We start from the raw sequence: 26,602 nt of genomic DNA, 5'->3' as shown, positions 1-26,602 counted from the left end.
CAGTCCATTCAAATTAACTTAACTCCAGGTGTACAATTAAGTTCCCAGACAATGAGGCCAAGAAGATCAGTGTGCAGTGTAAAAAAAGACTCAAAATATTAATGACAACCAATGTTTAAGTGTATATTCTTTTTTATTGTGTACCTAGTTATCTTCTTCTTCATTATTAATACTTTTTTTCAAGCAAAAAACAAAATTTTCCTGAAATGAAGCTGGGCTTAACTGACATTTTTCATTTAGATTCTTTGCATCCCATAAATATAGTTTGTGTTTCTCAGTTTCATTGGTTTACAGGTTACTTGCAGGTGTAAAATTGGGTAGAATTCCCAGTCCTTGAATGTGAAACATGTGGCCAAGAAGATCAGTCCTTGGTTATTAAGTTCAAATGGGTGTTTCAAAAGTTAACTTGTGTCATGTCGTCGTGATCTTAGTTAGTGGGTATATGTCTGTCATCTTTTCAAATAGAAAAAAAAAAAGGATTTCTTTTTTTTTTTTTGTAAATGTAGCAGAGCAAAGAGAAAATGTACTGACGAACTTTGTTACTGTCCAACACTGGTAATAGCAGACATTCTTCATCCAGAACTGACATTTCCACTTGTGTCCATTCAGGATTGTCAATTTCCCACATGGATAGTTTAGGATTGATTGCTAAGTTCCAAACCCCTGCAGTCAGAAAGAACGCAGTTCATTTTCCCTTTTCTTCTTCAGTGCTGTGCACTTCAATTCAGACACTGTATTCACAGATTCTTTACAGTGTAAAGCAGATGATTGATGAGTGGATTTTTTTTAAATAAGATAAAAAGCCCCTGTGAGGTGAGTGTGTGACCTTATGTTTTGTGTCTCACACAGAGTTCTTCCTGGAGCTGCTGGAGAACACGGAGAGGTCCCTGAACGAGATGTTTGTCAGGACTTATGGCAAGCCTTACATGCAGAACTCGGAGGTGTTTGAGAACCTGTTTGCCGAGCTGAAGCGCTACTACACCGGCGGGAACGTGAACCTGGAGGAGATGCTTAACGATTTTTGGACGCGCCTGCTGGAGCGTATGTTCACGCTGCTCAACTCCCAGTATGTCATCACCGAGGACTATCTGGAGTGTATCAGCAAGTACATGGATCAGCTGAAGCCCTTTGGAGACGTGCCCAAGAAGCTCAAGGCTCAGGTTACGAGAGCGTTCATCGCCGCCCGCACATTCGTCCAAGGCCTCTCTGTGGGCCGCGAGGTTGCTCAGAGAGTTTACAAGGTAAACAATCCATGACTTAGGTTAACTTGTTTGTATTCCTCTAAGGTTGTTGTGGAAAGTGATGTAGATTTTCGTCAAAAAAGCCTTTTAAATAGATTGACAATGAGGTAATGAAGCACAAAAATAATATAGATATAAAATAGATAAAAAATATTCAACAAATGACCAGCAGTAGTGAATTGTCAAAATACAGGGAACAAATTGAGCATGGTTGACATTATTAAGGAAATTAATAAAGGAAATTAATAAGTTCATTCAAATATTTTCATTGCCCTGCCCACTTTCTGGAACTGAAACGTTGTTTGCCATAACCACACCCACTCTGCTGTGATTGGTCGAGCATCAAGGTTCATCACCACGCGTCATCAATCTTGTGAGTCTACACACTACAGGGACTCGTTGTATAAACAAAGCAGGTCACTGCTGGCTGGAGGAGGAGTGAAGACATTATTATGTCATAATGGACTCTCATTACCATTTCAGACAGGGGAGAACTTTATAAAGTAATAAGTTAATGTTCATGTTCATATGGTGACCTATAAAGATGCCAGTAAAATAAGGGACAGAGATTCAAGGTCAAAAATTATAAAAAGACTTTCAGTAAGAGCAAAACTGATTTAGAAAAAAGAGAAATTTGACGCACAAAATTTTTCGTTCAGCTCCACAACCTCGACAGCAAAAAGATGTTGGCCCCTTGTGTGATTGATTCAACCCTGGTCTATTAAAGACAATATAATAACATAATGATTTATATAACACAACTTAGTGTGATCGTTAATGGTAAAATACAGAATACATAATTAAAATGTGATTTGAATGCACTCTAACTAACTTAATTAAATTATACAAAGACATTTCAACAAGTCGACGTGGCTTTTACCCTTTGTGTCACCTCTATTTTGTACAGCAATTTCTGTGTTTTTTTTTTTTCCAGCCACACCTCTGTTCTGACAGAATGATGGGTGCAGCTATGTGTAAGGGCAACACCGCTCTTTTGACTTCCAGAGTAAATACAAGTGGCATACTCAGAAACAGGTGTGGATCTGAGAAATGTCTCACTTCATAGAAGAGAATCGGATTAGTTTTATATTAAATAATTGTTATTGAATACTAAAAACACTGTATGTTAGGACACATTTATATAAGTTGTTCAATTTTAAGTGAATGTTAAGTGTTCCTTTGTATCATAGAGGATTTAAATATCGTGATAACATGAAACAGATGTCAATGTTAACGCGTGAAAATATGTGTTGACAGTGTTATTTCTGGTCTTTTTATGTTGTAACCGTGATCACACACCTACAAGGCATTTGTCAATCATTTGATTCTCTTCAGTATAATTAAGGAAACATCACATACATAACAAAATGTGTTTGAATACAAATGTAACCCACTGACATATTTTCTGGTTAAAATGGTATTTAGCTTTATTTACCGTTAATTAATAGATAAAATCAAAGACGATTGCAATTGAAACACAAATTCCATATGGGTGAATTTTCCAAAATATTTTTATTTAAATTTCTATTTACCGCTTAACCTGGTGATGGTCTAATGAAGCTTCATGAAACAGTGTCATGTTGTTTAGAGGTCAGTAGGTGGCGCCATCAGTTTAAAAATAATGTGATGTTTCATTAGAAAGTCGTTTTTGAAAACAAAGGAAAATAGGACACAGATCTAGTGGGCTCTGAAAATAAGGACACTGCTTCATGAAGCTTTGACCTTTGTGTTGTCTCTGGGTCAAAGTGAATGACCTCCACCGCGGTATATGTATTTCTGAAAGCCAGGGAGGTCAATTACCGTGACCCAGAGACAACACAATAGTTAGGAAAGATGGATGGTACATGGAAACCTTTTCTATTTCTAATTAGAAAATTGTTTTCTTTCCCTGAAAATAGCTTCTAATAGCGAGTAAAAAAAAAGAAAAAAAAGAAACAATTTACTGGTTGTCTTTTTGCATTCAATCAGTACTTTACGCTGCCATCTCCAACGTCTCAGCATGGTCTTTAATTCCTAAATCATGTAGAGCATCTGTATTCTTCAACAGGCGAATTGATCATCTGTATTGCATAGATTCTTCATGTGTTTTCCATCATGAGGAACTGACTGTCCAAAACAAAATCCAACTGTCGTCTTTGTCTGCTTTTTTAACAGTGGTTTGCATCCAGCTTTTCAAGGAAACTATCATCTTCCTTTGCGTGTCATTTCTTCCAACTGTATATCTCGCTCTTGCACTTCTGTAGGCTAATAACCCGTACAAATCAATACATTATCTGTTAAATAAGCCTTAAATATACCCTAATAAGCGTTCACAGTGTGTGGAAAAAGTCGTGACTTTAACTTAATAACCATAATTACATTTAAAAATAATTAGTTTGTTTAAAATGATCCAAAACATAAGCTTAGACTTTATCAGTACTGTTGACACGAGTTTGCTAATCTACTTGTTTTGCTGTGAGAATAGGAGGTGAAATATGAATTAATGGAGCGGCAACTCACAGGGTAATGGGACAAATGATGGTGAAAACAGGTCACGCCGCACATCGACCGGCCACGAAAACACCGTTCCACATCTTCTGACTGTATAGTTTATTCAAAGCTTCTACCGAGAGGCCATTAACACGATGTAGCTTAACTATTCTCTTTGATGGTCCTATGTTGCCCTGGGAGTGTGTGCAGTTTTCATCACAGCAAGATTAAAGTATAAGCAACAAGCCATGTAGTCAAGACAGTGGCACAACAACAGCATGTTTTCTGAAGGTAGCGCTGATAAGCAGCATACCACGGACCCCGTCGTTCACCGCCGTGTTAATGTCAGCTGCAGTCGACTATCGGTGTAATTATTTATAGAACCTTGCTGGAGAGCGTTCGGCAGGGAAGTGAGCCAAGGGATATTCATTATCAACTTTTGGTTTGACCCACTGGCGGAGCACTTGGTGAACCTTTAGCAGGTTGCCTCTAATAGTTTCCCATCTCCGTGGTAGCCCCGGCACGCCGTCGGGTCATTTACAAGAGTCCGCTGAGTACGAGAGGTGAGCATTAAGCCGGAGTTATTTTTCGCCGGCACGTCCCCGCGTCCCCTCTTGACATTTGAAAAAAGACCTCTGGTCCGAGACACGGGTCCAGGGCTCAGAGACCCGCTGATCCCGAGAGCACAGGCCGTCGCTGAAGTGTGTGTGAGCGTAATGTAACAAGACACCACGCTGCTGGCGTCTGGCCAGAAGAGGTGGCTTTCTTCGTCAGTCCTCCTGGAGCGTAACTTGATTTCTAACTATATATTATTTTAATAGTCCAAGAAATGAAGAGAGAGATTCATGACTCGCAACAGGAGTCTCGCGTCTCACAATCGGAGATCATTAAATAATCATCATATCTATCCCCGCTTATTTGATGTGATTGACATTTTCTAATCATCTGTTTGATCATCCCCGTCATGATGGTGCTCCCCCGTGGGTCACTGCATTTTATTTATGGAGCCTCTGCAGTCTGATGGGGAAAATTACTTGGTAAAGTTTTCCCCGATCGAGATATTTCAAACACAACCTGAAGTGATTGGCTCCCGGGTTCCCTTCTGAGTTCACTTTGAGGGTATGGAGCGAGGTGTATGGTGTTTATTGAGAGAGAAATGTTTTTGTTTGAGTTAAAAGACTAATATTTAATTGTAACTTAAACCCTTCATAAATAATTATTGGTAAAGTTTTAGTTCACGGATGTTTCAAGTCCTACCACAGCAGCTAAAAACTGAGTGAAAGTCTTTAATGTATGTGCCGCATAGTTCAGATTCGCCATCTTTGACTGATTTTTAATGTCTGTTTAAGCTTCTTACAATGGAGCCCCAGACATGTCATGGTAAAAAAAAAGAAAATTATAATAAGGTTGTGGCCACAATTTAAATCCTTTATTTTATCCATGGTAGCTCGTCGCTAAAGCACACGCCTCGGTATTGACATTTTTAAGTGATTATTTTTTTAATCTTTTATATTTTATTATATATATTTATTTTTAATAACAAGATCATTTATTTTGATGAATAACTAAACTTTGAACAATAGTTTTACTCTTGTTCTAAGATGTTTTTGGAAATTATTTATATTATTCTACCTTAGTATTTCTACGATTTGTTGGACTAGTAGAAATTACATTGTATTTTGTTAAAAATCTAAATATTTACACACAAGTGTGACTTGTGATTGTTGTTAAGGCCTGTTTAAGTGTGTTTTTAGGAATTTAGAATATGAATTGAAAGTGTTGAAAGAGCATAGAAAACAGTCGACACTGAGAAATGTGCTCAACTCAACAAAGCAGTGTCCACGAGCTAGTATTTCGTGGCCTTAACATGTTCATTTTTTTTTACAATGTCATGTCTAGGGCTTTGTGTCTTACCATTTTATACATTAAAAAAATAACATAAATGTTACATTATTCCCTTAATAACTCAAGGGTTCACATACTGAACTTAACTGCTACTAAAACAAGTTGTGGATGATGAAATTCTTACCTTTGTGAGGCGTAAGTGACATGTCAAGAAAACCTGTGTTTTAAATGTATCAACAACTTCAATGTGTACTGTATGTAATGTGGTGCGTCACGTTTTTTTTTTTGTTATTTATGACAAATTCATGCATCACTTTTTACTGAAAACTGTCCTTCAAGCTGCTGTAGCAGTGAATCCTTCAAAGGATTTCCCAATTCAGATGGTCATTTGGGACACCACTTAAATTTAAATCTATTCCTTTGTTTGCCATGTTTTAGTTGGTCCATGAGTATGATGTTCTGATGTGTTGTTGCAGGTCAGCAGTACTCCATCATGCATCCGAGCTCTGACAAAGCTGCTCTACTGCCCGCTCTGTCAGGGCACGCCGTCACTGAAACCGTGCCAGAACTACTGCCTCAACGTGATGAAGGGTTGTCTGGCCAACCAAGCGGATCTGGACCTGGAGTGGAACCAGTACATCGGTGAGTCCATCGATGTCATTCTTTTGTCTCGCAGCTCTTGAAAGAGAATCCTGGGGAAAAAATAACCAGGAAGGATGTGAACAATGTGAGCGTCTTGGCTGACACAAACAATTTGTTTGCTCCTCATGATGGGAAAGATTTCATCTTCTGAAATGTGGCTGTTATTTATTCATTCCTCACGAGACCGTAGGGAACTGTAGGAATGTGCGACAGGCTCATTCAATCTGAGAGTATGGTAGACGTGATAAAGCCTTTTATGACAGCAGAAGAGACGTTTGTGGTGATAAACAACAGTTAAACAGAATAATAAAAAGATGAGAAACACAAGAAACACAGCATAAATCAAGGTTTTTATTCCAGCATAATATCACTAATGTGATATTATTCTCCTTTCTTTTACTATGCAAAATAATGAAAATATAAAGATTGTTCATATTTGTTACATATATTTGTATTATTTTGACAAATTATAACCCTCATTATGGCTTTAATATACTTACTACTTATTTATTATCATTTGTTTTCATTTATATTTGTTTTATATGTGTACAATGGTCAACAGTTTTAACCAAATACCGATAAATGCGTTGTTTTTTTTTTTTTTACTAATTTGGATGTTGATGATGTAAAACAGGGTTTCCCAACCATTTTTAAAACAAGATCCACTTTAAAATGTTCTTATCTGTTTAGATTTACTCGTCCGTAGCGCTTCCAGTGACATATTTATATACAATGCACATAAGAAATCGACAATCCAGATGACAATCCATTCATTTCTCTACCTTAGTGTGACCACTGGCATCTTAACAACTTTGCCGTCCTTGAACAACTTCTTGTGTTAAGCAAGAACATGAGTAACTTGATGCCGTTAGTACAGTGTTCAGTGTTGTGATTACTCTGTGTTTACCGATCTAATTTTTTTAACTGATAGCCAATTTCTACTTCTAAACAGGAGGTAACTTAAATACACACAAAATTGTCACTATTTTTTATTATTGATCAACTGAACTATTAAAAATGAACCCAACAACCTTCAAAGGAAAGTAAATAAGATTACAAAACTCAATAAAACTAATAAAAAATGTAAAAGACAGTAAACTCATCAAACCCCCAATGCTAACTTCATTTATTACTTCAAAAAGGGCATGTGTTTCTTCACTAAAAAGAGAATTTCTTCTGACAGACAAAGCTCCTGTTTATCCATGCAAATTGATCTTTTCTGTGTGTTAAAGGGTTATTTCAAACTTCACTTACTACTAACCCTCATGTCGAATAAGGGTTTGGATTTTCAGACTAATCCATTCCTTTTTAGAGAAAAAAAGGCTTATTTAATTCTTAACAATTCGTAACAATTTTTCTAGTCGAGGCTTTGATACAAGATGGTCGTTACAGACGAGCACCATGGCGGTATTTGGATGTTTTTAAGTGTCTTTTTGGAGGAAGTACATCTACTGAGCTACAGTTGCCTCATTAAATTGAACATGCTTTTTTGCCTATAACTCTAAAAAGGATCAGATTACTCTGAAAATAATTTCAACCCTTAGTCGACATGAGGGTGAGTAGAAAATGAACAATTCGAATTTCAGGTGAAGTACTTTAATTTGTTGGTTAAGTTATTATCACTCAATGTGTACAGTATATACTATATAAATATAAAGGTTATTTTCATGGAACCATTAGAAACTAGTGATATGCGCCTACCGAGTTTCTTGCTTTAAATCATTAAGTTTGATGTGAAAAAAAAACGACAAACAAAAACAAGTCTTCAGAGATCCTGCATTTGTGGTGGGGCGTCAACTCTCTCAGTGTCAGGAAAATTAAATCAACCTCGTCTTATCTTTTTTATTGTTTCGTCGGCAGCGCTCCCCACGGTACATGCTTTCAATAAATAATTGAGGAGTCACTTAATAAATTCATCATATTTTGTGCCGTTCCACTGTACACATGTTCGAATACTCGTCTGCCACTGTCTGTTTGTTGGACGTGACCTTTTTAACTCCAAATGTCAGAGGACCGGCTCGAGTGTGTCCGCCTGCAAGAAAGCCCTTTTTTTTCAGGAGGAAATTGGATGAGTCAAATCCATATTTGAGTTTGCTCACACCCTATTTTGTAACTGTTGAACCACCACTTATGAGAGTCAGAGATCATCTGTGTTGTTCCTGCGTCAGATGAGAATTAAAAGAACATTATCTCGATGATACATTAGGTAAAACTTTATTGATCCCTCAGGAGGTCTCCTTTGGGAAATTGTTTTTTTTCCTATTTTTTTCTTGTTTATCATTAAATTACAAATACAAATTCAAAATTATGTCATTGCTATCATTATATTATCTAAAATAATACAATCCTAGACTAACTTTTGTTAAGGTGGCCGCTTACATTAATAATTAACTATAATAAACTGATAAATCTAATAATCAGACATTTTGAATGACATTTGTGTGACAAAATTAAAAATATTTTTTTTTGTTTTAATACATAGATTGTTAAACATTGACTTATTATACTGTAATAGCACATACCTGAAAACAGGCATCCTAGAATGACTGACAGTGATATTGAGTATGAATGTTATAAATGTTATAAACATTTTAATATAAAAAAAATTCTCGGCGAATAGAAAGTCCACAACAGTAGCTGTTGCAAATGACCCTAAAAGCTAGTGACCCAACATTCTCTTTATCTGAAGGTACATCTCCCTCTCTCACCACCTTTCAAGAAACTTGTTGTATAAACAAAGTAGGGCGTGATTACAACTGGTTAGAGGAGCAGTAAAGACCATTATTATATCATAATGGACTCCACTCTCGTAACCTCTCGTTCGCTGAGAGATGAACTTTGTAATGTAATAACTTGAAACATGGTCATGATGAGGGACTTACTGCATTTTGTAGTGGAAGTTGTAGTTGCTCTTTAATAATAATAATAATAATAATAATATATTATTTAATATTAATATGGCAAATTACAACAACAGTTGATGGAAACAGAGGAACTTTCTGTGTTTTAATATAAACATCACTGAAATAAACAGAAATACAAATTTTAACTCATCGACCCAAAGTCATCATCAGCGAGTGTGGCGTATATGAAACCTTAACCCTTGTGTTATCTCAGGGTCAAGGTGACCCGAAAACAAATGTGATATTGTTGTTGTGGTATCCCTTGTGTTGCCTTTTTCAAGGTGAACAACCTCCACCACTGCATATGTATTTATGGAAGCAAGGGAGGCTGTTCACCTTGATCCAGAGACAACACAAGGGATACCACAAACACATTTGTTAATCATCTTGATCTTTATGTTGTTTTCTGTAATCACCATCTGGTCTTTGGGTGCAACTGATCAGGATAAACTGAACAAAAATACTCTTTGTTGATTTTGCTCAATTGTTTGAAAATGCTTTTCACGTTTTACTCATAATTTATTGGTTCTCAGATAACCAAGCTGAAGATGGTTGACATAAAGGCTCCATAAATCCGATTTTCCAGAGAGCATCATAAAACTGGTTTCTAACTCTTTTTTTTTACTCGACATTTTGAGTAAATACCAGTATATTTACTGTGTGGAGACTCTTTCACATTCAGCAGACTTACTTTTTAACTGCGCTGCCGTATAAATCAGCAGCGCTCAGAGATGAATCACGGTATACAAATGTGTTGCTCTCCTCTGTGACAGTCAACGATTAGTTCTCTTGGCAGTTAGTCATCTCACTGTTATTTATACGTTTCAGTCGATTTAAGAGCAGCTAGTTCCTGTTCTCCTGACAGCAGAGAGCAGCTTTCGCTGCAGGCTCGGAGAGAAATTGCTGGTACTGACAGAGACTGGAGGCTGAGATATTCATCTTGATTCCTGTGGCGTCCATTCAGCCCAACATCATATGCCTGCTCCGCTGACCAGAGAAGAGACAAGATATTGGAGCTATGAAAACTAATCCAAGCAAAGAGTGGGAAATCCTTTCAAGCTGGAGGCTATGCCCCCGATAGCAATGATTTTTTTTTTCCTCTCTATAACACCTTCTTAGAGCACTTGCAGGAAATGACTCCCACTCATTAAATGATTCCTCCAGGTGAGAGGAGTGAAAATAACACGCCTTGACATTGACCGTAGCTTTAACCATGACGCGAGTTCTGGTCGAACTTGCACTGCCCAAGGCAAAGATCAGTTTTTTAGTCTTTTGCAATGTGTTTATTTTGAGAGTCTTTTCACAAAAACCTTTTTTTGGTTGTTCTAGCTGTCGTAGAACCTCTGTTTCATTTTTTTGTGGTTTTACTTTCCTGGTAAATTTAAAAAACAAAGTTTTTCAGTAGTTCATTTGAAAATACTGATAGATTAGTTTGGTAGTTACATGGAAATTCAGAGACTTACGGTTCATCCTGAAAAAAGTATGAAATGTTGAAACACTGTTGAAATGACAGCTAGTTTCACTACATGAGTCATGATGGATCTAAAATAAACCATCATAATAAGAAATATCATCCAAGATAAAGTCCCAAATAGATTCAGATTATTGTCCAAGAGAATACATGTGAGGTTTGCAGATTAAATTGGATTAACTATAGAGATGATCCGAACATTTATTCAAAATACTAAAAAGGAAATTTAAAGATTGAAGACGTAGAGAAAACTAAAATGACAGCCTAAACAAATGTGATAAATACAGCAGAATTTCCTTCTGGAAAATTGATAAAGCTTTAGCAGAGGTAAAATAACTTGGTGGATTTATGGACAAACAAATTGCTACACCAGAAAACATCTCACTGTGTACGAATGTCTAAGGTACACATGCTTTTGTCTTTTTTTGTATTTAGTTGGTAATTTTGATGTCATCCTTTGTTTTCAAGACTTAAAATTGTATTTAAAGCTAAACATAACTGTTTTACTGTGATGTCATCATAAGTCGCAGTTGAAATCTTCAACCCCAAAAACACTGAGAAATATTGGTGCCTAAACCAGATCCATATTGGGCGGTTTCTGTGTTCACATTTATATGTGGTCACATGATATGGTTTTAACTTCACAGGCGTGTCTTGTCCGTGTTACTTTGTGGACTTTTTAACGGAGTTGGACTGGTGTTGTGCGGAAGTCAGATTGGACAGCCGACAGCCTTTTTTGGAGAACTGTTAGAATTCATATTATGACAAAAAACAATAAAATAAATCAAGGGAAACCAGTGACAACCATTACTACTTAGAAACGAAGGTCAGCCAAAGCGGGAAATTGCAAAAACTTGGGAGAATTGAGAACTTTTTGCCCATTTTGTGTTGACAGTATCTCAGGTTTGAAGGCTGCTTTGAGGTTCGCTTCATAGATAAACATGTTGATTAAATTTGAAAAAAATCGAACTTGTCAAATGTACTCGTATTCTACTTGAAACATGTTGTGTTCCCACGTGTGTGGAGTCAAGTTGTTCCGGACCGCTAATTTGACTGAATTATATTATCATACGCTTGCTCGTTTCATAGCAACAGGACTGTAACCTGCATGCTTTCATCACTGTTTCACAGAAGCAAGTGAGAGTGAATAAATCATACAGTAGATTAAATGAGTTTTTGCTTAGCAGCTCCTCTTTAATCCAGTTGATCCCTCCGGACTACTAATCCCGGTTGACCTGTCAATTCGGCCAACTCTTCCTCAGTGCTTTAATTATCATAGCAGGCAATTAAAGAGCACACGACGGTGTGTTTTTTAAAATCTGTTTGTTGCCTCTTCTGTTCAGAGCCTATTAAAATAAGACGTGTGCTTAATCACGGCTGTTTTTCAAAAGCCTGTGTGACCGAGTGTGGGATTAGGCTTTAATTACGTTAATTAGCAGAACGAGGGAGATGATGAACAGCTGTCACTTCTCATGCAGCACCTGAGATCCGGGCGTCAAAAATAATCAGGGTTCGCACGCAAAGCCTTCTGGGATACGAAGCATTTACACCGGCTGCATAAGTGATGTGATGCCTTGTTGTTAACAGTGTTTACTTCAAGTTAATTATTCCTTCTGTTGTGCAAGGTGGATGTTGCTTATCAGGACGTCTGCACAAACCGACTTTCTTTTGAGGTCATTTGAATATCAGTCACATTATTTATAATCTCAGATTACGGCGCACACCTCGCTGCCACGGCTTCGTGTCGCCTTTGGTGGTGAGCCGCCTTCCCACTTCCACCAGCGAGCCTCGCTCTCCGTCTGAAATTCAGTTTCACGATGCAGCCGCATTATTTATGATCTCATCGCCTTGCTGTTTACAGGCTGTTACTGTTTACAGGCTGTTGCTGTTTCCTCCTGGGAGCCGGCGAAATCCTCTGCAGCGAACACCATTTTCTTAATTAGTTCATTGGTTTCACTTGGTAGTTAGTCCTCAATTTTTTTTTGTAGATTTTAAATGGTTTGAAAACAGCCACCTAACCGAAGCCTTCAAATCAAGCTTGTTCTTTTGAGGGGTTCTACCTGTTGGATTTTTCATCTGGCAGCCATATTGGCTCAACATCAGGTTGAGCGTTTAGTCGAGTTAATGTGAGGAGAAGACCGAAATGCCTGGAAGTACCAGTTTTGGTCGTACTTGAGTTTTTTTTTTTTTTCTTTGATCTATGTTCTTTATCTTTATCTTTAGACTTACATTGTATCATCTTGTTCTTTCTCTTTATTTCTCTTTGTTCTTGTTCTTATTTTATTTTGATTTATTTTTTATGAAAAATTGCTTTATTTGCTGTGGCTATTGGATAAAAACAATTTCAATAAAGTTCTACCTTACCTTACCTTACCTTAATTGACTCTGCTGGTGTTGCAGAATTTACAGACCACATGTCTCTTGACGAAGTTGTAACTGCTTTTATTTGTTTGAAAACCAAAATATGTTCAAACATCAGCTTTAAGAGCTGCTGGAATCAACTGTATCCTCTCGTCCTTAGTCATCTTGTAGGATATCATTGTTCATTTAGCTACAGAGGCAAAATGGTCCCCCCCATCCAGCATTCAGAAGTTAAATTGCAACACAAATATTATATCCACACAGTGCTGTTGAATATCGATACAGTCTGTTGATATTTAAGTGTATTAATATTTTATTACAACGCTACTGGATATAAGGCATCTCGACACAACAAGAGTCAAGTAAGCAATTAACTCACACACAGAGAAAACCATTAAAAAACAGAGGATAAGCAGAACCAAAGGCATCACAGAGGAAGAAGGAAAACACACAAAGACAACAAATTCATAGGAATGAACCTGAAACAGAGATAAAACTGGAGCAGAACACGCAATGGATGGAATAAAGTAAGAAAAACCAACGATTACATTGCAGTCAACATACACGTTAGAAGCAACAGAAACAATTTAAAAAAAAAACTTTGAAGTTCAAAAACATGAATGAAATAAAACTAAATAAAACAAATGAAAAAACTTGCATACCAGTTTAAAAACACTTACAAATAAATCTATTAAGCTGAATGCACCACGGAATCAATGGACAGAACGCTGAAGAGGTCAACTCAGGTAGAACGATCTGACACCACGGACTGGAACCAGGAAGCCCAATTAGTGGCTGTAGTGGCTTTCATTTCGAACACATACAAACACACATCTTGACACAGTAGGTCAGATAGTCTTCTGAAGTAGTTACTGCTTGATAAAATAAATTTAACGTGTTTTAGGGCACTGAAATCATTAAAATATATGCAATTATTTAAGTGTTTCTAAATCAATTTGTATCAAATTTCCTTTCATAATAATTTACATTATTATCTAAAATATTCTTAGGTGAGTTGTCAATGTTTTTTTATATACATTTTGTGAACAACAGTTTCCAACCTTCTGAGGTCATATTATGTCTTAAAATATCTTTTAGTTCCATTTCTTTGAATTAATAAATACAATATGTAATGTAACAAACTAAAACTGGTTGACTCGACGATCAAAGTTGAAAACAGGAACACGAGAGGCTGGCGGCTCACACACTGGTGGCACTTGACACTAGAGAAAACTACAACTGGAGAGTTCTCAGATTAAGGTGAACGAGCTGGAGGAGTTGACACGCCGGTGACAGATCTAGAGACACAATCTTCTAGCGGTGCATTCGGGGACGCCCTGAAGAACACCAGCATGAATCCTGATGAGCTTTTAACAGAGATGCATCTGAAGGGTGCCGCCAAAGGAAAAGATGGCAATAAATGAAACAAAACGGAAACGGAATTAAAAAGGTTTTTGTGTCTTCAGCCTTGATAATTATATAAAGATCAATACGAAAATGAATTTTACATCTTAGGGATTCAAACCAGTCATTTATTCTGTCCTACTTTACAGACAGTTTAAAATGTTGATTTAAATGGTTAAAATTGATTAGAGCAACAGCTCTCAGTGTCAGCAACAAAACGGTTTCTCCAGAAGATAAAGCTCAAATTTGAAACACAATTTTCAACCCTCATGTACTTTAGACTCTGGGTCTCGGCGATAAACCTGGACTTAAGCGTCTAGAGAGTTTTCTGAAGCAGGTTGAACATCCAGGAGAGGATCGTTGCCTGTGGCAGTCACCTGGGGAAAAAGAAGAGAAAACTCAGTGATGGATGAACGGTTTAAGATGAATAAGGTTCTGGTCTGCCCTGTTTCAGACCAAGCTGAGCAGTTAGGCCTGACTAATCCAGAACAAGATCAGAGACACGTGCAGCTGAAATAGTGAATCAGCGTCTGGAATCACTGAAACAAAACATATAAGTTGAATCAGGGTTTTCAAACCGAGAAAATGCCTTTGTGGAGACTCTTTTAAAACAACTATCTCTCTTCTCTGACTTGGAAACATCTCTGGAAATGGGTTTATAAGACAAATAGGTAACCCTATTTCAGTCCAATTCTAAAACAATTAGTGTTTACAGAATAAGTAAATATTTCCTACTTTAAAGGACAACTAATTTTCTTCTATCTTGACTTCCTCTCCAAGATATGTCGTTCCCTCATCATGATGATGCTCCGTTCTTAAGTTATTACTTTATAAAGTTCTTAACCGTGTAAAGTCTCAAAGAAGGTTCTTAATACCGTGCCTTCTTGGCTCCTCCCCACACCACTTGAAACCAGCAAAAATAAAGTGTAAACACAGATCAGGATCTGGTAGAAACCGGTTTAATAGAAATGCGCCTCAAGAGTCTGTGCTCTTTGTGGCTCTTTTGTCATGCCTAAATTAGTGTCAGTTAGCCATGTGCGAGCTTCTATTTTTACTCAGTCTTGTTAAAGTGCTTCATTATTATTTATTTCAACTTCATTGTTCCGCTTCCTTCCACCTTCCTTCATGATAACTGTCATCTCCAGCACGAGGGCGTACACTGTTAAAAATGAAAAAAGCCTGACAAGAGAAGTGATTTCTCTTAATATGCCATACAAGATTCAGACTCTGATTGTGTGTATAATTTAATGTCCAAATTACACACCAACTGTTTATTAAAGCAGGTGCTAGTACAAAAAAATTAAAACCAGAAAATAGGGCTTAGTTAGTCAGTTATATTCACATTTTTAAGACACTGTTTATTTTTCCATGAAATCAAGATTAATGCTTGGACATTGTCATGCATCCAGGAATCTTCACTGATGTCTATCTCTAAGGATTATATTATATTCTTTCATAATAGATCAAAACAATATTTTAAACAAATGATTTCTATTGAAATGTATATGGGACAGCATTGCTGTTATGATTACAAAAATGAAATCAAATGAACCACACATTGCCACAATATAATCATCATTTTCTATGTAGCAATGATCATTTTGTTGGATCACGACTTGATACTGGCAAAAACAGATCAGTGGTTGTCGGGGGTCTGGAGCGTAATTGTGTTTGTGACAATTCAACAAATTGATATCTATGGAAAGATGGTAAACATTCTATTAGGCTTCAGTGAAGAGATGTGAGAGAGGTCATTTTTTTCTCTCTTCAAGAACAATTTTCCACCAAAAGGCCTGTAATCCTTGTGAATATAGTTTGTCAAACTTTCCAAAATATATGTTTTTCAATAGAAGCCTAATAGGTTGTGTTACTGTACACACATAAAATGTGTATACAAATATATACATCATAGATTTGAGAATATGCGGTGCATTGTAAACATCACCTGTGTTTACTTCTATAGAAAAACAATGACATTGTCATACAACTTTAGATCGATCAACTCCCTGACTGGGTTTTATAGAGTTTCAGTTTCACAGCTAAAAGCCTGATTATTACAGCGCTTGATCATTTTGTTAAAGGTGGGGTATATATCCTTCAAAACATAGTGAGCAGGCTCCCTTAGTTCAGAAGTTTCTTCAAAACCTCAATAGCACCAATGATAACTTTTCCCTCAGACTAATGGCAGTTTGATTGGCAGTCCACCGATTTACATATAACAATTTGCTTAAAAAAGCCAGGCTTAGACCCGACTTACCTCAGTCATTTCAGGCCTATTTCTAAGCTTCCACTCTTCTTAGTCTTCAAAATCTTAGAGCAGGTGGTCTCTTAGCAGATATCATTGTTCCTGGATCAGAGTGACATCCATGATAAGTTTCAGTCTGGCTTCCGCAAACATCACTCTACGGAGACGGCCTTACTGAAAGTGTCCAGTGACATCATGATGTCAGCTGATTCGGGTAAATTCACTGTTCTGGTTCTCTCGGATCTGTCCTCAGCCTTTGATACAGTTAATCATCAGATCCTGCTGAGAAGACTGAGGGATGAAGTGGGACTGTCTGGGTCTGTGTTAGAATGGTTCTCGTCATACCTTCCTGTGCGCAGTTTTAGTGTGCAGCGAACACCATTTTCTTAATTAATTCAATCTGCTAATCAAATAAAGTCTGAATCAGCTGATCTGTTGTGTGTCCCTCAAGGTTCTGTTCTAGGTCCTTTATTGTTTTTGCTGTACTTGTTTCCCTTGGGTAAAGTCATTCAGAGATTTCCTGATGTTTCTTACCACGTTTTTGCTGATGACATCCAGCTCTACTGCTCTTTTGATCCAACTGAGCCCCAGAGGCTGAACAGCTTAGTCAATTGTTTGCTAGAAATCAAACAATGGCTGAGTAAAAACACTTTGCAGCTAAATGTGGACAAAACTAAAACTCTGGTGATTGCGCCTTATGACAAAATTCTAGGGTTGTGGAATAATGTTCAACTGTACTGTATGTTCCGCTGGTGACCAAGTTTTTGTGTTATACCATTTAAATAAATCTCAGTCAAATGTTAAAGTCTTCCTCTCCCAGATGCAGTAAGACCCCCATCTATGGAAGTATATCAGTGCCATCAGAATATTGAATGGTTGAATTAAATATTTCAAATATTGACAGGTTAAATTAATCATATTTTAATTGCAATTATTTAATAGTTTTCAATTCGTAGCCTTTTAAATTAAATATTTTAAAAAATGGAAGAATTGCAAATTGAAGATAATTTTAAAGGCTCCAATCTTTAATATTGAATTTAAAAGGCTAACAATTTAAACAAAATTGAATAATTGAATTGAAAATATAAGAAATTCAACCTTTAAATATTTTAAATGTTAAATTCATCCATTCAATATTCTGATGGCACTGATATACCTCCATACTCATCATGATCTTTTGAAGCTATTTCTTAATAAACTTCTCCTCGTCTGAAATCTCAGCAAAGGAGAGGCTACAAGACCAGAGTCCACTATGACGTAAAATGTCTTCACTCCTCCAGCCAGCTGTAATTACCGCATGCTTTTTATGCAAGTCCCTTAGAGACATCTGGGATTAACAACGGGGGTGACAAACCTCTGTGTTTGACCAATCACAGCAGAGTGGGCGTCGTTATGGTAAACAAGATATAATCACCAGAAAAACAAAGCGGTGTGCAGTGCTTGAGCAAATTTCCTGATTTTATTACTTCAATGAAAAGTGAGTTTTGTACAAACAGACACATACTGAGTACAATAGAGTCCAAGATCTATTTAAGAGACACTTAAATCAACACCTTAGTTGCCCATTGCAGAATACTTAAAAAAGTATAGCTAGTTAAATGTAACATTGTACAACAATGTACATTTATATTGTTATATTGAATAGAAGGACCATATAAATCATTAAATTGATATTCCAAATACTGTGTATATACCGTTTATATAATGTACTATTCAGTAGTGCAATCCTAGACTTAACTATACAATTATTTCAGGGTATTTTCAAAAATCCTCCCATGATCATAACGATGACTAAAAATACTTGTTTGTAGGATTGTTTCAAGTATCTTCTTTCCTGTGCATGTACTGATGTTCTAAAGCAAGACAAAGAGTGACAGCATCACGCGTTTTCAGTTTTTTTTTTATGATTCCATTTTCGAGTGTTTCATACAGAGCCATTAGCAGGTTGACTGAACCGCAGATGAGCTATGCTTTAGAGAATCCAAATTACACCGGAGCTATTTTTCATCCTGCGGAGCTCTTCACAGGCAGAGAGCTGTAGATAGGCCGGCTCACTCTCCTTATTTGTCCTTGTCTGCCGGAGGTTGCCGCTGGCTGACATAGCCTGAATTTAAGTGGACATCAATCTCGATAAATGGCCGCAACGCTGGGTAATATTACCACTGAGATTATTTTTTTAGATGTTTAGCAAGATGGCACAAATATGAACGCTTCATTTTATAAGCAGAAGCATTAAAATCCCATCTAAAACCAATTACGCGTTTCTGTTGCGACTAAATGCATGTAACATTCTGACTTCTGTAGACATCAGTAATGCCATGAAATTGTTGTCAAGATATAAGTAGACTTGGAAGAACTTTGTAGAGAGAAAAACATGTGAAGTTTGAACTTATTTTAAATGCAGAAGTGCAGTGTAAAAACCTTCTGAGAGAGAGAGAGAGAGAGAGAGAGAGGAAAACTGAGATTTTGAGGGAGTGGCTGGTGACGACTGGAATGTGTGTTAGAATTAAACTTGGCTCTGTGTGAAGCCAATTCAGGAGCTGAAGGTGCTGGAGTTCAAGAACCCTGGTGTCTTGTTCATATGGATGGGGTCTGGCGAAAAGACAGAGCTAAGCCCAAAACTCTCACCTGTGGTAACCAGCTCTGTGAAGTCTTCAATCTCGAAATAAGATCAGACGCTAAGTCATCCAGAGAGAAGCTAGTGGCTCAATGAACTTGTCTTTTTGATGCCTCCTTAATGGGATATCCCAGGATTGTCCATCTCAGTTGATTCTCCAGGGAAGAGCTAGGATGATTGATGCCTTTACACGGGGTTCTAGTCAGTGAGCTTCTAAATCACTACTCAGCCTGGCCTGCTGAGGGCGGTCTGTTGTTTTAGATCAATTATTCTACAGCAAAGAAGATACCATCTCAACGGTTTACATCGGAAACTGTCTTCCATTCCCCGCCTCATGGTCACTGATCCAAATTTTGTTTTTTTGTCAAGTTAGTTTTGTATCAATCGGGGCTTGTTGACTCATCTGGGGGTTTCGTCATTTCTGCATCTAACACCGAAATGCCCCGGCCAAAATAGCACCTACAAGCTGTGAATCACAGAGAAGTCCTGGACAGAATCTTATCTCCACAAGTGGGATCAAGTCAGTGTCAAAAATCTGATTTGTTTGATCTCGGAAACTTGGAGTGGTACGACATCCCCCTTAAGCCCTCGAATGACGAATACAATTATTTCTCGGATCTTGTGGTGGTTTCTGAGTGAGGGAAGTCCGGAAAATTGTTTTATTGTATGTTAAGTTGATAAAATTTGTAAAGTTTACCAGTTTCTTTTTAAATTGACCTTTTACCAGCTGGGAAGATGTTTCTGTTAGATTTGAAGATAGTTTGAACCAATGGTCTACTCTCCGACTCTGGCTGATCACACAGGGGGTCAAAATATAAAACTTATTTGCAAACCAAGCAGAATTATTATTAATTGAAGTTTATTGAGTTATAAATCAAAGTCAAAGCCACCGACAGGACAGTCTCTTCTTCATGGTAGCATGGACCAGAAGTGGTCGATCTTGGCAGCGACACCAAAGATGCAGAGGAAATGCACACAGGCAGTCGGGTCACAGTGGACTGAGCTCCATAAATGAGAGTCATTAATAATGTAATGCAGGTAGAGTCGTCCGGATGCTGCTCACAAGCCCCTCATCCGCTGGGATCGAACCCTCCTTTTAAACGACTAAACCTGGTCAATGTCTGTTCTTATTTCTGCCTCCAATCCATTATCTCTGAATCGACGATATTCCCAGGCCGACCGTCATAAAGGTGGTGCTAAATACATAGTTCCCCTCTTGCTTTGTTTGACCTGGTTCTTCTTTTTCTTCCACTACTTTATTGACTTGTATTAGGTTGTATTTATCATCTTTGATTTAAACATCAACGACAGAACAGCAGATCAATAATGAAGAAACCCTGTTTCCTTTACAAAATGAAAACTATTTCTAGAGCGATCACAACAAATTGTGTAACAATGGGTGGAACAGGCTGAAATATTCATGGTGTTGCATGTTTTCTAAATAGGTTAGTTCATCCAAAATTTTTAATTATAATTTTCTACTCACCCTCATTCCGACTAATGGTTTGTCTTATTTTCAGGGTAATCCAGTCTTTTTAAAGGCAAAATTGTGTATCCATTTTAATTAAGCGGCTAGCGCTCAATTGTTGTTGGCTTCATCTTCTTCCAAAGTGATACTCTTAAAAACATCCAAATACCTCCATACTGCTTGTCTGTAACATCCATCTTATATTGAAGCCTGGACAAGAGGAATTGTTAAAAAAAAAATTAAAACAACTCTATATTTTAAGATTGTTTTAGCAGAAGCTGCTAGGCTAGCTGCTTGGCCAACATCCTAAATATTATGCATGCATACTTACACATGCAATGTGTTTGAATGAACAAACAATCTAAAAATATACATAATTATTTAAGGTTTCATACAAGATGGACATTACAGATGAGCACCATGGAGGTATTTGGATATTTTTAGTAGACAGGTGTTGAAGGTGACAGTAACTGAGCATCAGTCACTACATTTAAATGAAAATACATTTTTGATAAAACTCTAAAAAGGAACAGACTAATCTGAAATAATCCCAACCCTTAGTTGACATGAGAGAGTAGAAAATAAGTGAAATTAGAATTTTTGGGTGAAGTATCTTTAAGATTATTAAATCCAAAATCATCTTTAATCATGTAGACAAAGAGATTATTTTTGGGACCCTCCTGTTGGTTATTGTCTCTGTTTTATTGACTGACAAACCAGTTAATGTCAGCAGGGTAAATAGGAGGGGGCTCAGTTCACCGACCTAAGGACAGCCAGTTCCAAGTGTGAGTGAGTGTAGCGGTTTGTGATAGTTTGTGTTTTTTTAGCTAGAAGGTCCTGCACCCCGGTTGGTTTATATTTGTATTTAACACATTTATATTCATAGAATTAGCAAAACAATGTTGTGAATTTGGATTGCCATTTTAATGACATTTAAAGGAATAATAGGAAATGCATTCACTCCGAGACGACATAGATCCAACGACCAGCTACACTAGATCTGTGGTCAATTCAATGCAATATCTTATCAGCTATGATCATATCCCATCTACTTGTTAAAGTACCATTTTTCAAAGATCATCTTGATCTGCATAAGAAACACTGGACTGACCCAACAATGCAGGAACCAAAACAGCCTCCTACCTAATGATCCGTCCACACTAAGAGATAGCATTTCTCATATAACAAAAAAACACTCTCTGCTGATGTGGTCTGGCAATCTCACAGGTGCATTACAAACTATTTTGCAATCTGCCGCGAACACGGCCAGAAGAGCTCTTCAAAAGCCGCCTTGTCGACATAAGTGGGGAGGAAATGAAGCCAGAGCGGAGCTAATGTGTCTCGGCTATTTTCATCTGCCATTAGTGATCTCAGGCCCCGAAGAAGAGAACGCTGGACAGATATGCTGTCAAAATACACTTGTGAGCTTTTGTGGTCAGTCTTGACGGTAGATATTTTTCACCATATTTCAATTGTGCCAGGATAAACGTTTCACTATCCAACGGTGTGATTGCCTGAACTCTTCGAGCCCCCCTCGGGTGTCCATCATCAATAGAGACCCTCTTATTCTTTTCATGCAGCGTCTCTTGGAACGACAGTCAAATGGCCTTTTTTTCTGATGGGTGTTGTTAATTTCCAACATATAGAGTAATTTAATAATAAAGATAGTAATAAGTGCTCAGAATTAAATCAAATTAAAAACAAATCGCACAAAATATTGATTCAATTTTGAATCTAGAATCACTCAATTGAAAATGTGATTTTTTGTTCTAAAAATTTTTCCACCATTAAAAAAACATGTCAATGTTCCCGGTGAGTCTGTGGAAGCAAAACTCCAGCCTCAGTCTGGATTTGATGTCCAGAGAAGAGGAGAGAGAGAGAGAGAGAGAGAGAGAGAGAGAGAGAGAGAGAGAGAGAGAGAGAGAGAGAGAGAGAAAGAGAAAAGGGGGGATATTGTTGTGTGGTGAGGTGTTTGTGATGAGGAAAAAAAAGAGGTCCTGGCCTGATGTATGTGGATAGAGGAGAATATGTGTGACTCATGTGACTCCCTGGAAAATGAAAAAAGGAAATATGAGGTCTGGGCTGGATGTAGACGAAAAGCAGTGACTCAGGCATGTTGACAACAGTGATGAAAGTGACTCACATGACCATTTATATGACAATTAACTGGAAATGAATGCAGTCAAATGACCTTTTATTAAAGAAAAAAAATAATAATAACAACTGCTGACTTACAAGATGGTTTTATTGAGTCGGCGAAATAACCAAAACTCCAATTCCTTAAATCTCCTGGTAGAATTCCGAGGCTATTTACGTGTTGGAGCTCTGATTGAAAGCCTCTAAATTCCATTAAAGAGTCGGCGCACATTCATAAGGCAGATCACCGCGAAGGTCTTGAAGTGGTTGAAACGGTCTCCTAGGAGTCGTAAGACGCCACAGAACCTGCAGCTGCAGCCGAACATACATCATGTTTCCGCAGCACCTTTTCTTCAAACGCAATCAGCGGCGCTAATTGAAAGTGATGAAAACAAATGGGCTCCGTGGAGACGCGATGCCAAGTGCTTCTTGTTTAACATGGCCTTCTGGCTTGTGTCCACACGATGAAATTAATGAGCCATTGACCTCATGCTACTCTCTGCCCGCGGTGGATGTAAATAAGTGCTTGGCTTTCAAAAGTTCCATTAAATCAATGAGTCACCGGCGCTCTTGTCTCACGCCGCATAACTTGATTTCGCTCATTTGATTGAGTCGATCTACATAAAAATTAGATTCGCCGCCGGAAACGTTCATGTCTGCGCGCCGGTGCGACGGGACGTGGACGTAATTGACGGCGCGAGGTAATAATGGAAAAGGGAGAATCATTGCTGTGGAGCTATTGTCCCATCTGAGAGCAGGTGATTAAAAAGATGTTCAAAATTCTCATTCAGTAAAGCAAATGTTTGTTCTGGACCGAGACACTGTTGCCCATACAACACTCACATCTATGTAGTGCCATCAGACGTTAAATATGAATTTCTAACATTTTTTACGTTAAATTTCTACATTAAACATTTCTTTACACATTAAAATAATTTTCTTTTCTTTTTTCTTAAATTTAATTTTAGATTTAATTATTTAAAAAAAAAAAGGTTTAACATTTAATTTAAATTATACATTTAATTAATTTTAACAATTTTTTCTGCTTTTACATGTTCAATTTGAAACTGAATTTATTTATGCATTGAAAAGAAAACAGTGCTTGAAATTGATATTTTTTCTTAGTCAAAGTTTGAAAGCTTTTGCTTTAATTTCAACTTTTTTTTGGAATAGGATGTAGCGTTTGAAATGATTTATTTAAAACAAAAAATGTTCTAAAGATGAATAAAGGGAGGACAATAATATCATAGTATATTTTATAATTATATATAAATATGTGTCAAATATGTATTATAACTTTTAAATATAGGTAGTTTGATTCTCTATACTGTTCCAAAGAAAATCCAGGATGTCTTAATAATAGATAAGTTGATAAAAAAAAAGTAAAAGTATCCAGTTCATCCTTGTCACGTAGAAAAAAGTTTTTCTGTCTCAGCTGGACTGGGGTGACCTGCATTATTATGTTAATGTGTCCTGAGTGATTTAGTCTCATCTGTGTATGTGTTGAAATTATGATTCATTATTTGCTTCTTAAGAGAAGTCTCAGTTGTTCCACCTGCTCTTTGCCCTCCACGTCCTCACTTTCTTCTCGTCTCCTGCTGCTGACAGATGCCATGCTGCTGGTGGCGCAGAGACTGGAGGGACCTTTCAACATTGAATCTGTCATGGACCCCATTGATGTCAAGATTTCTGAGGCCATCATGAATATGCAGGACAGCAGCGCCGAAGTTTCCTACAGGGTACGTCAATTAATTCCTTCGAGTTCCACTTCACTAGTCGTCGTTGGCTGAGCCTTAATAGCTGGAGTGATGTTTATATATGGCACACTTCAAGGACAGAACACAAACAATTCCATTCCAAAAATGTCTTTCTGGGATCAATACAAAGTCATGAAAAGTCAGACTGTCAGAATCAGTCAGGTTTAAAGACTTCACAGTGTATTGTTAGGTCTATTTTGGTTTCATAGATTTTTTTCTTAGTGAACTTCCACACTACCTTTAGGGCCACTTTAAATACAGTGGAGGCCCAGAAATGGTCCACCGGCCTTGAATTTAATTTGTTGTTAAAGTAAATACACAACTTGCTGCCTTTCTAAAAACTCTTTATTGACTTTGCTTTCAAGTTTGACTCTTCAAATAGTTTATCCTGCTTATAGAATCCAAACCCCATCTACATTCAGAGAGACAAAGCTTTTATTACAGTCATTACTGTAGCATCAATAGCTTCTACAGTAGAACGCAGAGAAGATTGACAAGACAAAAAATTGTAAAGAGACTTTTGATTGGTTTATGCAATATGGCAAAACTGTGCTAAAGTCGCATAGTTGAAGCGACAAGTTCACTGGGAGGGGGTCAGACAAATAGAATGTGGAGTGACTTGTAGATGGTTTTTGGAGTAAAATAGTGAATCTGAAAGTGATTTTATTTGAGTTAAATCACTTGTTTTTCATTTTTTTTGTGTCTCCTTCAAAAACCATCATGAATAAAAATGAGTTTCAGTTCAGGTATGTTTCAAGTCCTACAACAGCAGCTAAAAACACCTGGACATGGATTTGTTAACACGTGGATAACAAAGGTCCAGAAGTGAAAGTTTTTTATTGTAAATATGTCAAATACTTTAAATGCATCATCTAAGTTTGATTTTTCATCTCCGTTTAGACTTCTTACATTGTTATATTTTTGTTTTTTTCAATTTAAACAGTTACAGTATTAACCAAATTGTACAGTATTGTTGAAAAACTGCAGGTAAGAAAATATAATATGAATTAGAAAAATGGGAAAAAAATTATTTATTTTTAGTACTTTACATTACATTAAATCTAACGAAACAATTATTTCTAATTATAATGTCAGTTAAAAAAGTGTAAAATACAATCTCATGTTACTTGTTGAAGTGTTTATTATATATATATATATATATATTCATATACACATCGTGCGAAAGTTATCAACACCCTCAACGCCTCCATATGCAAACACTCCTTTCACTCCAGTGTCTGACAAGTCTTGTGTAAAGTGATGGTGAGAAGGTTCGAGACTCCAGACGGTGACTAAGGTGTGAGACTCACCACACTCATTAAGTCCAAGTTTAGTTCTTATATTTGTCAATTATATGTTTCCATCCGGCGAGATAATCTTAGTTTGACTAGTTAATGTGTTTCCTGGGTTTTACTGCGTCGCCCACAGAATTGTAGTCAGAGCGGAAAAAAAAAGTGTAGGTAGTCAAGAAAGATTTTTTTCTTCCTGCCTACACAGTGTCGGAATCAGTTCTGATTTCAAGTCCAATGTCCCTTCGGCTTTCCCGATACACCAGATGCTGTTTTGTTTATGGTTTTAAGTATATGTGGTGTTTTCCCCCAAAGCCATAAACCCGGGTCCCTCATTTTAAATAGCTGCAGCGGAGCTGAATCACCCATCGCCGTGGTTACCCCGAGCTGATGGCGAGCGCTGTCGTCGCGGCCCCGTCCTGGCCCAGCCCGGCCCAGCCCGGGCGCACTTCGCTAACAAAACATCATGTTTTCCCTCAAACTCCCGCTCCAAAGTCATTTCTGTCCCTGACAATTGACTCGGTGTAATTGCAGGTTTTCCAAGGCTGCGGGCAGCCCAAACCCTCAGGAATGACGAGGTCGACCCGCGGTGTTCCGGATGTGTTCAACGCCCGCTTCAGACCGTACAGCCCAGAGGAGCGGCCCACCGCCGCATCTGGCACCAGCCTGGACCGACTGGTAAGACAACGGCTGCTCCTCCTGGGGCGTAAACATCGTTTGTCTTGGGCGACGCTGATGAACGTGGAGCGGTCTC

At 37.5% G+C, this 26,602-nt stretch overlaps 1 protein-coding gene across 1 annotated transcript in view; it reads left to right on the top strand.

The window, feature by feature from the left end:
* gpc6b (glypican 6b) overlaps positions 1–26,602 on the top strand; it is a 102,051-nt gene that overhangs the window by 42,984 nt on the left and 32,465 nt on the right. Inside the window, exons 3-6 of the mRNA XM_087804420.1 lie at positions 850–1,241; positions 6,032–6,197; positions 24,411–24,541; positions 26,383–26,526. Coding sequence (XP_087660546.1) covers positions 850–1,241; positions 6,032–6,197; positions 24,411–24,541; positions 26,383–26,526 — 833 coding nt within the window. The remainder of the gene's footprint in view (positions 1–849; positions 1,242–6,031; positions 6,198–24,410; positions 24,542–26,382; positions 26,527–26,602) is intronic.

Source organism: Callionymus lyra, chromosome 12 (genome assembly GCF_982586985.1).
Source record: "Callionymus lyra chromosome 12, fCalLyr1.hap1.1, whole genome shotgun sequence".
Taxonomy (NCBI): domain Eukaryota; kingdom Metazoa; phylum Chordata; class Actinopteri; order Syngnathiformes; family Callionymidae; genus Callionymus; species Callionymus lyra.
This window is presented reverse-complemented; position numbering and strand designations above follow the sequence as displayed.